Raw genomic sequence first — 15,078 nt, forward strand, 5'->3', positions numbered from 1 at the left:
GACTATGTGGAGTATTTCTTTAATGTCCTAAGTCATTAGGACATTACAAATTTTTATAGTACTTCTAACATCTTTTAAGCCATTTTTTAAATTATTTTGCATAGAATAAAATATTTTTTTTATGGTATAATTTAAATAAATTAATTAAAAAATATTCATGATAATTTTTTAATAAAATTATTTAAATTATATGGTGAGATATTACATGATTCGAATTACGCATAGGGAAGTTCGAATTACTCTGATTCAAATTATATGGTGAGCAATTCGAATTCTATACAATACTCTTCTGCCCATTATTGATAGCTCATGAATATTTTTTAATAAATTTATTTATATTTTACCACAAAAAAATATTTTATTCTATGCAAAATAATTTAAAAAATGGCTTAAAAGATGTTAGAAGTACTATAAAAATTTGTAATGTCCTAATGACTTAGGACATTAAAGAAATACTCCACATAGTCACTAATAATTTAGAAATTAAAGAAAAAATATTTTTATCATGTATTTACCTAAATCACTAGAATATTACAAACTTTTATAGTACTCATAACATCTTTTAAGCCATTTTTTAAAATTATTTTGTATAGAATAAAATATATTTTTTTAATTATTTTGTATGGAATAAAATATTTTCTTTTATTTCTAAATTATTATTGACTATGTAGAGTATTTTATTTAAAATTTGAGTACATGCATGTATTTACCTAAGTTATTATAACATTACAAATTTTTATAGTACTCCTAACATTTTTTAAGCCATTTTTTTTAAATTATTTTGCATAGGATAAAATATTTTTTGTAGTATAATTTAAAAAAAATTATTAAAAAAATTTATTAAAAAATATTCATGAACTATTAAAAATGGACAGAAAAGTATGGTATGGAATTCGAATTAATAGCTCATTAATATTTTAAAGAAGTCTCGTAATTAAATATTTTGTTAGCTTTTTTTTTAACGTATGAAATAAAAATATATATTTTTTTAATTTTTAAATTATTAATTTTTTAATAAATTTTTTAATACTTTTTTTAATAAATTATTAATTTTTTCTCGAATTATGGTTGGTTTAATTCGAACCATCCTGGTTCGAATTACTTTGTCAGCTTTCTCTCTCTATAATTCGAACCACACTGGTTCGAATTATATGCACTTGAAGTTCGAACCATCTTGGTTCGATTTATTAACAACAGTCAACATGTAATTCGAACTGCACTGGTTCGAATTACTATGCAGTTCGAACCACGTTGGTTCGATTTATATTAATATACGTTCTGGCGCATTACTGAAACCATTTTCAATTTGGTTTATATACGTAAATTCTAGATGGCATTGGCTTATAATGGTTTTTTGCCCTAAATTTTGCCTTGAATTAGATAGATTTCATCACATAAATCTATGCTTATTCACTAAAATAACATACTTTTGTGCTTTCTCTCTAAATTACACTTAAATGTGAAAACATTTGTTTTTTTGCTTAAATTGATCAATTTAATTCTACTTTTATTCCATTCGATGCCGTGATATGTGTTGTTAAGTTATTTCAGGTCAATTAGGCAAGAGTGGTTTGGTAGAAGTGGAAGAAAACATACAAAAGAGGAAAACACATGAAGAAAACAAAGGAGAAGCACACACCCAAGTGTGCGTATGCACAACTCCCTGTGTGTATGCACAAGATAGAAATAAGGAAGTGTGCGTACACACACAACCCTGTGCATATGCACAAGTTTGGGCGCGTGACTTCATTAATAAAGCACGTGGTTCCCGATTTTGAGGGCCTCTTGGCCCAATTTTTGGAGTTTCTGAAGCTACTTGGAGTGCTATATCAAAGGGGATCATTTCATATCAAAGGAGGCCACATTACACACCATGACAATATTCTTAGGAGTAGGAGTACTGTAGAATAGTATTCTTTCAATTCTCTCTTAGAGTTTTAATTAGGGTTCATAGTAGAACTTTATAATTTCACTTTTGATTTTGGATTCTGTTTGTCGCATTGTAAGTAATCTTTAATTTTTCTTTAATTACACTACTCTTGCTATATTTTCTTCTAATTCAAGTTACTTTATTAATATATCCAATTTTGATTTCTTGAGTTCTTGTTAATGATTTTGATGTTTGATGGTTTATATATGTTTGATTGAGTTTTTATTGTTGATTTTGTGCATAGTTTGGTTATAGTTTTCATTACCTTTTGTAATTTGTTATATTTTGTTTTATTGCCCACCAAGTGTTTGTAAAAATGTCAATTATGGATTTTGAGTAGATTTTTACCCTTTAACTTGGGAAATGAGTTCCTAGGATACTAGATTCATAATGTCCGACATTTAGTGATAATTCTTGAGTTGTTAGTTGACTCTTGTTTTCACTAACGCTAGCTTTTTACTAAGTTAATTAGTAAGTTAGCTAGACTTGTGGATTAAGGTCAATTATACTTGCTTAACTTACTCATCGATGTTAGGAGTTGATGAAGTGAGATTAACTCATCATAATTGCTATAATTGTGGTTATGACAATGATAGGATTCTTTAATTCTCATTCCCAAGTCAAGGCTCTTTTATGCATCTATAATATTTTCACTAGTTTTGACCTTATCTTCCTCTAATTTGCATTAATTGTCTTTTAATCTCTTGCTAGTTCGTTTATTTTTTAGTTCTTTTTAATTTTCCGTTCCATGATTGAAAAATCCCTTTTCTTCACAACCAAAAGTGTACATCTAATTTGCATAGTCCGAGGGAAGACGATCCAGGATTTAAAACTCCCAGTCTATATTTGTTTTGGATTGTGACAATCTCAAAATTAAACCTTGATTGTGAGAGGTAATTGCCTATTTGGACTATATTTGGAACGGAAGTTATTTTGTGAAATTCCAAATCGACACAATTCTCTCTCATCAGTGATATCCAAATACGCACATGTTTCATCTTCTATATGGTGAATGCACTATCACCTAGAGGATGTTGTGATGATCCTCAGTCTCCCGACAAATGTCTACTAGTGACTGGACGAACTGACAGCAATACAAGTGGGCTAGAAATAGGGATGGCAAAACTCTCCGAGACGCGAAAATCCCTGCGGGGACTACCCCAAATGGGGATCCGACTGTGGGAATTTTTCCGCGGGGATGGGGATGGGAGACAAAATTTTCCCGAGGCAAGTACGAGGACCCGAGCGGGGATCTCCGCCCCGTCCCCACTATTCCTCGAGATTTATAAATTTATTAAATTATCCTTAATAGTTTATTTTTCATATATGTTTTTTAGTCATTTCTCACACACACACCCCAAACTCCTAATCTTCATTTACATAACCCTTCTTCAATTCAGAAATCTCTAGCACTGTTCATACTCTATCCAACCTCTCTGCAGTCACCCCCTCACCACTCTCCCTTCTCACTGCATCGTCACACCTCACCGTGCCATCACCCTCACCGCGTCATGTTTTCTATTTGCGGCGTTCCTTTTCGTAACTCTGCCGTCGTGTCCATTTTCCTCTCTATTGCCGCGTCTCCCACCTCGTCCACTGCTTTGTCCTTTGGGTCGTCGTTGCGTCCTCCCACTGCGTCATTTCGAAAGAAGTCACCATCGTGTCATTTAGACTTTTTGTATAAAATCTTGCTGTTTTTGTATATGATGGATACTTGCAGCTCTAATCATATGAAAATTAATAATTAGTTAGAACTATCAGATAGATGGAGAATGGGGTCCCCACGGAGAATAGGACCCCATGGGGAATGGAGACGGAGAGTAATATTTTCCCACGGCAGAGAATGGGGACAGGGATGGGGAGGAAATCTGAGGGCGGGGATGGGGAGCAGGGAGGCATCCCCGCCCCCGCCCTGCTCCGTTGACATCCCTAGCTAGAAAATGAATGTCTGATGCAATTTGAGACTGCACCTGGTGCTAGAGATCATAAAGGAAGCGGTATCAAGTTGACATGGCTCCACAAGCTAAAGAATCGCCTATAGTTGAATGACCGTGCTGGCAGAGAAATGTATGTCAAATGTCACATAATGTTGCTTTTTGGAATGATATTGTTTTGTGATAAGTCTGGAGCTACAGTACACTGAAAGTTCTTTGTTGTAATTTTTTTCTAAGATTAAAAGGTACAATTGGGGATCAGCATGTCTTGTATATCTATATATATCTTTACGTCGGGCATCACGCTATGACTGTAAGGAAATGGATGGTCCTTTGACACAACGACATGTATCGGCTTGGTAACGGATGTCATTCCTTGCATCGATGCGCTTGGAGCCATGTTTCCTGCTTGCTTGCAGGTAACCTTACTTTGTAAATTTGAACTGCAATGTGGTTTTAAGTATTTTGATCGGTTGCAATTGATAGATGACCAAAAATATGTCATGTAGAATGGTTGACAACCTCACATACAGGAATATAGGCATTGGACAACCACTCACGTGAAGAAATTGTTAGAGGAGATTCCTCCTCCACATGGGGTACTTACTTTTATTGTTATGTATACTTCATTAGATTGATTAATGTTATCAATACTTATGGACTATTTATTTTAAAACCTATATCTCTTTTATAAGCTTAATCATTCTTTTATGATATTCAAGAGAATTAAGACTTACATTTTTCTCTACGTTTGTTTGTCTGGGACGCCTATAGTCATGACCGCAGTGCACCGCATCTGGTACCAAATGAAATTCATGAGCATGCGAGATGTTGTGGAGTGCAACCACGCCACTAATATCTTTTGAGTGCATTGAGTGGGATGCAACTAATAGAGTCAAGAGGTAGATTGAACTTTAGCAGAAAGTCCTAGGAGAACTAATTCGTCTTGGTGATGCACACAACATAGTTCTAATAGACCCCAGAAACAAGAATTGGATGGATAAGCATTCTAGATGGGTTATGATATGGACAAACTGATTTTCACACATTTTAATTGGTGATCCTCTCGAGCACTATCAGGTGTTTAATGACTACATGAGATGGTACAATGATACATATGGTTATCACATGCGGTTGTCCCTTCGTGTTTTGCGGTGACAACCACACCCACACCCACACCCATACTCACAGTGGTGGAATAATTTTTTCTACACCCAAGACCCCTCCTAACAAGCGCAAGGGTCGGAACTACAACCACCTTGAGTTGTTGCGGGTTGGTTGTCTCTGAATTCGAGACATCAACATCCTACCACTTTTGAAAACTGTGGGGAGAATGAGTCTTCGGGGTAGAGGAGTTGGTTGGTCATCGCAAAACTTCAGACACTAGGAGTTTCCTTCATTTTGATCTGAATGTTGCTGAGGAAGTTGATGAAGAGGTGTAGGAGGAGGAGGATGATCAAGATGATGCTTAGGGTGGATGACATTGACGAAAAAGAAGATGATGATGAGCCTACTATGAGCAATGTATTGGCTATTGTCGCTTAAAACATGAATTGTTGTTGTTGCTGCTAGATTAGTTTGAATTTATTATTGTTGTTATTCACTCACACTATAGTGTATATATTGTTAGATTTGTTTGGATTTATTATTGTTGTTATTAACTCCGCCTATGTTACACTTGCGGTACATAGCCGGTCCCAAACCCGGATAAAGGAGGAGGGTTGTGTTAGGTCTTCGGCAACCAACATAAAAATATAGCCGAACCCCCATGACATGAATCAAAGACATTATTGCGCTAAAGCTAGGTCGTTGCCCGGAAGCAACGCGCCGTATGGCTCGAGTACGGTGTCGAAGCAAGAGCCGCTGCATCGGTGCCCGGATGTAGTGTTAAATGAGCAAGGGTTCTCGCGTTTTCGTGAACGGACGAGGGTAAATAAGCTAGTTCACAAAGGAAAAGGTAAAGGTCGAAGCGACAGAAGGTTGAGATTTGGGACATGGAACATAGGCACTCTAACAGGAAAGTCCATGGAGGTGGTGGACACCATGACAAGGAGGAAGATTAACATTATGTGCCTACAAGAAACGAAATGGGTTGGTGCAAAGGCTAGGGAGTTGGATACTTCTGGTTTCAAACTTTGGTATACAGGAAAGGTGAAGAATAGGAATGGGGTTGGAATAATTGTGGATAAGCAGTGGAAGAAAGACGTAGTGAATGTCAAGAGGGTGGGAGATCGGATCATCTCTATCAAACTTGTGGTGGAGGGAGGTGCTTTCCATGTGATTAGCGCCTATGCACCGCAAGTGGGTTCGGACGAACAACACAAGATAAGGTTTTGGGAGGATCTAGAGAGTTTGGTTCAAGGCATACCTTTGGGAGATAAGATTTTCTTAGGAGGAGATTTAAATGGCCATGTTGGGAGAGAAGTGACTGGATATGGGAGTATTCACGGAGGCCATGGTTTCGGGGTGATCAATGCCGAGGGTAAAACTATTTTGGACTTTTCCTCAACTTTTGATCTTCTCATCGCAAATACATGTTTTAAAAAGAGAGACGAACATCTTATAACCTATAAGAGTGGCATGACAAGCTCTCAAATCGACTTCTTCTTGTTGAGGAGAGTCGACCGGAAATTTTGCATTAACTGTAAAATTATCCCGGGAGAGAGTTTGACAACACAACATAGGGTGCTCGTCATGGATTTTCGCGTTGAGCAAAAAATGAGGAAAAGACATCATACGAAGAACCCAAGGACGAGGTGGTGGCGGATGAAAGGGGAAGAACAAAGAAGCTTCCTAAGACGGGTAGGAGAAGAGGCAAAGTGGGATGGGAATGGAAGCGCGGAAGAAATGTGGAGGGAGATGGCAGAAGTTATTAGAAGAACAGCAAAAGAAAGTTTTGGTGAATCTAAAGGAATAGGACCAAGAGACAAGGAGTCCTGGTGGTGGAATGCGAGTATACAAGAAAAGATAAAGATAAAAAGGGAATGCTTTAAAGAGTGGTCTTTATGCCGCAATGCAGATAACTGGGAAAAATATAAGGCGGCTAAGAAAGAGACAAAAGTGGCTGTAAGTGAAGCAAGAACAAGAGCATATGAGGGTCTCTACCAGTCTTTGGGCACAAAAGAAGGAGAAAAAGGTATATATAGAATCGCAAAGAGTCGGGAAAGAAGAACGAGAGATTTGGATCAGGTTAAGTGCATAAAGGATAAGGATGGAGAGGTGTTGGCTCAAGAGGAGAAGATTAATGAAAGGTGGAAGAGCTACTTCTACGAGTTATTTAATGAGGGACAGAAGACTCTTCCGAGCCTTGGTCGATTATGCACAAGGAAAGAAGATCAAAACTTTAACTACTATCGAAGGATTCGAGACTTCGAGGTAAAAGAGGCTCTAAAGCAGATGAAAAATGGCAGGGCAGTAGGACCTGATAATATCCCGATTGAGGTTTGGAAGGGTCTTGGAGAAAAAGGCATCAACTGGTTAACCAAGCTTTTTAATGAGATTTTAAGGTCAAAGAAGATGCCTGATGAGTGGAGAAAGAGCACCTTGGTACCTATCTACAAGAATAAGGGGGATATACAAAGTTGCGGAAACTATAGAGGGATTAAGCTTATGAGTCATACTATGAAGTTATGGGAAAGGGTGATAGAACGGAGGTTGAGAAAAGAGACACAAGTAACAGAGAACCAATTTGGATTTATGCCAGGCAGATCTACCACTGAAGCGATATACCTATTAAGAAGGATGATGGAGAGGTATCGTAGTAATAAAAGGGATCTACACATGGTGTTTATTGATTTGGAAAAAGCGTATGATAGAGTACCAAGGGAGGTCTTATGGAAGGTTTTAGAAAAGAGGAGAGTAAGGATCGCATATATTCGGGCAATTAAAGACATGTATGATGGGGCCACAACTAGTGTGAAGACTCAAGGTGGTGTGACAGAGGAATTCCCTATTGGTATAGGATTACACCAGGGATCATCCTTAAGTCCATACCTTTTCACATTAGTCTTGGAAGTACTCACAGAGCACATCCAAGAGCCTGTGCCATGGTGCATGCTTTTTGCCGATGATATCGTCCTTATGGGAGAGTCAAGGGAAGACCTAAATAAGAAGTTGGAGTTATGGAGAGAAGCTCTAGAAGTGTATGGTCTGCGCATAAGCCGTAGCAAGACGGAATATATGGAATGTAAGTTCAGTCTGAGAAGGGAAAACTCCAATATAGAGGTGAAGATTGGAGAAAACATCCTGCGAAAAATTAAAAGTTTTAAGTATCTTGGGTGCATCATACAGGATAATGGAGAGATTGAACAGGATGTAAATCATAGGATCCAAGCAGGTTGGTCAAAATGGCGGAGTGCATCTGGTTTTATATGCGACAAAAAAGTGCCTTTAAAACTTAAAGGTAAATTCTATCGCACCGCTATAAGACCGGCTATGCTATATGGTACGAAGTGTTGGGCGACTAAAGGGGAGCACGAACATAAGTTGAGTGTGGCAGAGATGAAGATGTTGAGATGGATGAGTGATCATACGCGATTGGATAAAATAAGGAATGAAGATATAAGGGAGAGAGTTGGAGTAGCACCCATTGTGGAAAAGATGGTTGAATCGCGTCTCAGGTGATTTGGACATGTGGGAAGAAGACCGATAGAACATCCAGTCAGGAGGGTGGATGAGATGGAAGATGGACAAAGGGCGAAAGGCAGAAGAAGACCTAAGAAGACCATCCATGAGGTGGTCAAACGAGATCTACATGTAAACGGTCTCTCTGTAGACATGATACATGACAGAGCACAATGGCGTCATTTGATTCATGTAGCCGACCCCACTTAGTGGGACAAGGCTTTGTTGTTGTTTGTTTGTTTGTTTATTATTGTTGTTATTGACCCAGGACTAAAGTGTACATATTGTTGCCAAGTAATTTGATCCTTTAATCAATGGAATGATATTGAGCCATGGAAATAAAAATGATAAATAAAATGACTAGGAGATTGAATTAGACATCAGGGTTCAATTGGACTTGAAAAAGAGTGAATTATGAACCATCAGAATAAAAAAAATGGTGGACATCAGAATCTATCACATCCAAAAACTGAAAGTCACTTAACATTTCTAACCAAAATATTATTTCCTCCTGGTACTAGTTAGGTACTATTTACGTAACAATCCATCCCTTCAATTTCATGATAACAACATACGAAGATAGAATATAACTATATCCCAAAAGAAACACAACTAAAGTAGTTCTACCATAATAGAAGCATATACCCTATAAGGAATGTAGACAATGATCCAGATGGTGAATACCAACTATTATTTTCTAACTTAAGGCTGAAGTCCCACCACAGATAATTGATGAGTCTCAACTTTCTGCCCCAAAAAGACCCCAGTCGTAAACCTTGAAGCTTGTTACTGCTAGTCTGAATACCTCCTCCATCGTAATACATCCAGCTTGTTCAGCCGGAACAGCCATTCCGGCACAAACTGTGCCTGCGCTTTCGCTAAATGGGCTGCAAGCAGAAAATAGAACTAAATAAGTGTCTTGCATAGTCATAGTTTCCACAAAATCAGTGCAATACAAAATTTACATGTTGATAATTTTCTAGTTTGCATTATAGTCTTTAGTTCTAACGCTACTAAATTCAAAATGAATAAATTTCACTTTAATTAGATACTGAGCTAAAATGCTAATATACAGTAGAATTTTCCCAAGTGCTTATTGCTGTTAAAAGCATATTCCACATACTTTATAAGAATGGGCTCATATGCAGTGACAAGTACATCAGTATCAACTCCTTTAAGACGCAGATTTGCCAAATAAACCTGGGATAAAGAAAAGGAAAGGGATGATCCCAAGACCAATCAATGTAACAACAATGTCAAGCAAGTGTGCATAAAAAGTTTAAAACGTGCCATGTGAAACATAACTTACTTTGATGATATTTTGTGCTTCCCTTCCTTGTCGTCCCTTAGAAATTGCCTATCATTAACTTTAGCATAAGTAAGGAGTAAAAATGAATCCCATGGACCACACTAATAGGTAATGAAAAAAGGGGAAAGGGGGGGCGAGGGGCGAGGTCAAGGGGGAGCAGAGAAGTTGCAAATCAGAGACTCAGAGCAACGTATCTCCTGAATATCCATAACGATTGTGTGATAATAACAATTTCAGAATATTATAATACTAAAGAAAATTTCTATTGTTCCTGAATCTATGAATATAATGGTTAGGAATATCCAAGAGATCCGCTGCTTTGATCTCCCAATTTCTCAAATTTTTTACTTCTCAGCTCTCATATTCTCTCTCTCAAATTTTATACTCACTCACTCTATAATGCATATCCGAGGCCCCTTAGTCACAGGTTGAACACTTGGTAGAACCTAATAAGGCATCTAACGTTCACAGAATTAATATCAACATAGAAATAGACAGACCAAAAAGCAATTGTCATTCCCACAAAGAGAAGCCCAGCGTCTTGACAATACATGAATCCATAAAACAAATTTATAACCTTAGACTTTAACAGCAATTGGTAACAAAAACAAAGCGATCAACATAAATGCAAGCAACTACGGCAATGTTGTAGAAGTAGACGAGGCTAGAAAGCATGTATAAGCAGTAAATAAGTCCCCACTCCCATAGGGTCATAGCATCAACATACAAGACATGATATCACAACTAATTCAAAGAAATAGGCAGAGAAACATGCTCATAATACTACAAAACTTTAAGTTTGTTTGACTGGGGGTTGAATAATTGAATGGATGGATTGCCACCAAGATGCCAAAACTTAAATGGGAGACACAATTCATCTCAAAAAGGAGATAGAACAAGGCTAGAGCCTACAACTACTCAGGTAATCAAATAATATCTAGATTACAAAATACTAAACTGGTGGTTAATTTGATTAAATTTTGCAGTCACGCTACATTTTCTCTTCAATATTTGGGAATGCCTAATACTAGCCCAATTAAATATATTATGTGCATTAATCCTTAGGCAATGACCAGGAAGTGATTGAGTGAACACAAAGTTAAATTAAAAACAAGATAGAAACTTTACCATTTGCCCTACTGCAGTTGTTACAATAGCAGGTGTGTTATTGTACATCAAACCTGGCGCTTCAAGGACTCCAGACTGTTCAATAACCTGAAATAATTTCAGAAATATGATCAAAGGATACAACAAATATTACATTTAATGAACTAAGATAAAGGGAAGCCATTTTCTTCGATTGTGTTGGAAGATAATACTTGTCGACACACACACGGTGATTGAAGGAGAGGCAGACTTATAGCTCCATTAAATCATACCAATCACACATTGAAAGAATAAAAAGAGCAAATGCAATGCTATAGTAACTCGCAAGCAGAAATAAGTAACGGTATCTGCTAATCAGTGGCAGTTAAATATCCCAATAGTCCAATACACAAAGAAAAAGTTTAGATGACATCAAAAATCATAACACTCAATATCTGACACTCCATGTCAATTATAGAGTTTAAGTTAAGCAACTAAACCAGCTAAGCACTCTCTTATGACTCCAATAGTATGGAAAAACAATAAAGAAAAATCCACAACATATTCAAATTCCCAGCACCATCCACACACTCGAATAATGCACTCTACATGCATAGGATGAACAGAATCCAATTTCCACAAACCTTTCACACTTCATTAACCCTTTACCATAAGAAGCAGAATGAAATAATGGAATACCACACTTCCTTCAGCATCCTGCTCATTAGCAAGGTCTTGAAGAAACCAGACAGCACTTCCATTATCAGCAACATCATGCTTATATTCTAAAAGCTCAAAGATCAAGCTCTCATCACGAGTAGCGTCTGCAAAAACCTCCTATTAAAATGAAGGTGCATAAACAAGTTAGTAAAGAATTAGATAGAATACTAGAATGGACAATGTAATCAAAAGATAAAGCATGACAAACCTGATGATCAGGGACTTGTCGAATGTCACTGACATCCTACAAGAAACAAGCCATAACTTTTAAGTTCAACAAATCTAAAGTCACACAAAGAACATGGACAACATAAAAAGGTGTAGTATTAGTAACAGAAGTCACAAAATTTGCAGTTGCAATAACAACAATACCACAACATTGAATTATGAATATTGCTTTTCAAAAATAACATCAATTACCTGGAATCTATGAGGGAACAAGCTTGAGAGTTTGCCCCCAAACAGAGGGCGTTCATAAACAGCATCTTGAGGCATTGTTGATACCAGCGTAGATAACAAAAGAATTCAACAGCAGCACCACCACCCTAGTGCAAAAATCACAACCACCCACGTTAGCAATTCATGTGAATCCAGTCCAGAGAACAAAGAACAAATCCATAAAATTCATTTTTTTTAAATTCTTATCATTCTTTTATATGTTTGAAGATCATCTCTTTGGTGAAACTGAAACAATCCCTTTTATTCAACGTTCTAGGAATTTCAAGGCCATACTTGAAGAAACGCTGTTTGAGTATGAACTCAGGAATGAAATGAAATGAAATTGAAGCCCAGTCAACTGTGTTGCATGGATACGGGTTGTCAGGAATAAAGAAAACCGGACTACGTTAACACTTACAAATTTCACTGTTTTAAGTTTTAACACAAACGAACATAAATGTTATAAGCAGAACAGAACTCACATAACAAGCATTTGTAACAATTTTTCACCTGGCAATAACAAGTTAACAATAAATTCCAGAAACAAAGAATTGCACCCAAAAAAATGGAAGGAAAAAAAAATCAGAATCTTACTTTCTGAGACAATAATGTTATATTGGTTAGAGAAGGTTCCCCAACAGATTAATCACAGCAAGAAGGAGGAGGAATTAACCCGATTGAAGAAGGAAAGCAAAAGAAGAACTCGTAGAGAAAGCAGCGTCGCTACGCTAAGAAGGCTTTAGTTTGTTCCTGACTTCCTGCCAAGCGTGTTCGGTTTCGGTTTCACATTTTCATTGTGCTAGCCGCACATTGCTTCAAATGTAAGCGGCTTTTTTTTTTTTTTTTCATTTTAAAAATCCAAATGAGGTTAAAAATTGAAAACTAAGCTACCACTGTTAAGTGTGTGTTTGGAGGTTTGTATAAAATTGATTTTGTAAAATTAATTTTGATCAAAAGTGAGTTGATATTAAGTATTGATGTGGTTTATGTTTGGTAATTTTTATTTAAAATGGATTATAGTAAATTAAATATTGTTTGGATTACATTATTCAAAATCATTTTTAGATGAAAAATTACAGAAAATGACATGAATTTAAATAATTATTTTATGTTATCTTATAATTTTTATTTTAAATATTTAAATAAATTTTAATATTTTTTTAGTACTCTTAGTATTCTTTAGTATTCTAATAGGATTAATAGAATCATAATACAAAATAAAAAAAATATTTCATACAAAAAAAATAACAATAACGTAAAAAAAATTCATATAAAAATAATAATATATATAAGAGAGTATTAGAAAAAAATATTATAAAAAAATAATAAACATATGAATATGAAGGACATAATTAGTACATGGAATATAAAATTCAATCTAACGTACAAGGATCAACGGAAAAGCTAGAATTTTTAGTTTTTTATAAACATGGGTTAAAGATAGAAATTACTTCTGCATTTATAGGATAAAATGTTGCTAAACATAAAGATGAAGTGTTCAAGGAACTCAAACGGCTTTTCTCTTTTCCAACTTAAATCCAAACACACCCTAAGTATTAACCAAGGTTTTGAAAACCAAACCGATCATCAAACTACTTTAGTTACTGATTTACTGATTTATTAGTCCAATCAATTCAACTGTAATTCAACCGAAATAACTATTTTATAATAAAATAATTAATAAAATATAAATATAAATAAGTATACTAAAACAGTTTTTTTGAATCAAAATAAGCTCAACACACTAATGTGGAGCAACAAAAGAAACAACAAGTACTTCATAAAAACATAAAATCCCTGTAACTTTCAGCAACGCCATCAACCACCAAAAGATTCACTCTCAGTCCATTCGTTGTAGCTCAGCATTGTCTTTCTTATTACGAACTCCACACCTGATTCCTGATTCTGAAAAATCCTAGCATTGCGTTCCACCCAAATGTTCTAAATAACTGCAAAGAATCTCAGCAACCATTTCTTCTGCTCTTGTTTCCGCTTATGCCTACCGGTCCACCTCTCAAACAGTTCCCTTATGGTTCCAGGCATAGACCACACCTCCCCAAAAGACCTCAACTAACTGCACCACACCTGCCATGTTAACTCACAGAGGAGAAACAAATGCTCCACTGACTCTATCTCCTTCTTACATAGTACACATAGAGTATCACTGAGCCTAATAACACCTAGTCTACTCAATCTCTCTTTAGTATTCACTCTACCAATGAGCACAAACCACCCAAACAGCTCAATTCTCGGCGGTACCATCCCTCGCCAAACTGAACTTGTGTAACTGTAGCTCGTTATCTCATCCGACAGAGTCTCCGATTGTAGGACCTACACAACAGACTTGGTAGAAAATACCCCTTTACTATCAAACTTCCAAACCATATTGTCATCTTTACCATCTGACAGCTTCACTGGCCTTAGCCGCTCATGAAGTTGATGGACAAGTTCCAGCTCCCATTGGAACAACTCTCTCCGCCACTGGAAATTCTATATCCACTCAAGTCCATCCCAAAATCCACAATCCCCTATCATCGATCCCTGCTGATTCGAAACAGAGAATAATCTTGGAAAAGTCACCTTCAAGGGGCCACCTTCCAGCCAGTTATCTTCCCAAAATAGGGTACTCCTCCCATTCCCTACCTCCATCGCCAGGCCAGTCAGCATTTTGTCTTTTATCCTCTGCTCTTTTATATTTAGATTACATATGTCTTTCCAGGGCCCTCCTTTAACTAGTAGCTGCTGATTTACTAGCATTACATCAGGATTCAAGTTGTTGCACGAGCATACAATCTTCTTCCATAAGGGACACTCCTCTTTAGAAAATCGCCACCACCACTTAAATAAGAGCACTGTGTTCCGGAGCACCGCATCCCCAACCCCCAGACCCCCAGCCTTTCTTGGTGCCTGAACCAACTCCCACTTAACTAGCGGAATACCGTCATTACCATCCCCCTTACACCACAAAAATCTCCTTTGCAATGCAATTAGCTTATCCGCAACCGCCTTTGGCATCTTGTATAGACTGAGGTAGTAGA

At 36.7% G+C, this 15,078-nt stretch overlaps 1 protein-coding gene across 2 annotated transcripts; it reads right to left on the reverse strand.

Annotated features, from left to right (window-relative positions):
• Positions 1-8,878: 8,878 nt before the first annotated feature.
• LOC107646163 (uncharacterized) lies at positions 8,879-12,882 on the reverse strand. 2 transcript variants are annotated; one of them, XM_016350364.3, is made up of 8 exons: positions 12,635-12,882; positions 12,023-12,147; positions 11,811-11,846; positions 11,582-11,719; positions 10,925-11,011; positions 9,797-9,844; positions 9,611-9,687; positions 8,879-9,374 (listed from the first exon to the last, which is right to left on the reverse strand). In XM_016350364.3, the coding sequence occupies exons 2-8, from the start codon at positions 12,095-12,097 to the stop codon at positions 9,227-9,229; spliced, it is 609 nt and encodes a 202-aa protein (XP_016205850.1). In that variant the 5' UTR covers positions 12,098-12,147; positions 12,635-12,882; the 3' UTR covers positions 8,879-9,226. The 2 variants fall into 2 exon arrangements, with proteins under 2 accessions (XP_016205850.1, XP_088347915.1); XM_088491789.1 differs by having other exon boundaries at positions 12,714-12,837.
• Between the last annotated feature and the right edge of the window lie 2,196 nt (positions 12,883-15,078).

Source organism: Arachis ipaensis, chromosome B6 (genome assembly GCF_059453495.1).
Source record: "Arachis ipaensis isolate K30076 ecotype BB chromosome B6, ASM5945349v1, whole genome shotgun sequence".
Lineage (NCBI taxonomy): Eukaryota > Viridiplantae > Streptophyta > Magnoliopsida > Fabales > Fabaceae > Arachis > Arachis ipaensis.

Coding starts and splice junctions, on each gene's coding strand:
- LOC107646163 (XM_016350364.3), bottom strand. CDS start 12,097: ATGCCTCAAGATGCTGTTTATGAACGCCCTCTGTTTGGGGGCAAACTC. Junction 11,847..12,022: donor TGTTCCCTCATAGATTCCAG/GTAATTGATGTT, acceptor TGTTTCTTGTAG/GATGTCAGTGACATTCGACA. Junction 11,012..11,581: donor AGGATGCTGAAGGAAGTGTG/GTATTCCATTAT, acceptor AAATTATTTCAG/GTTATTGAACAGTCTGGAGT.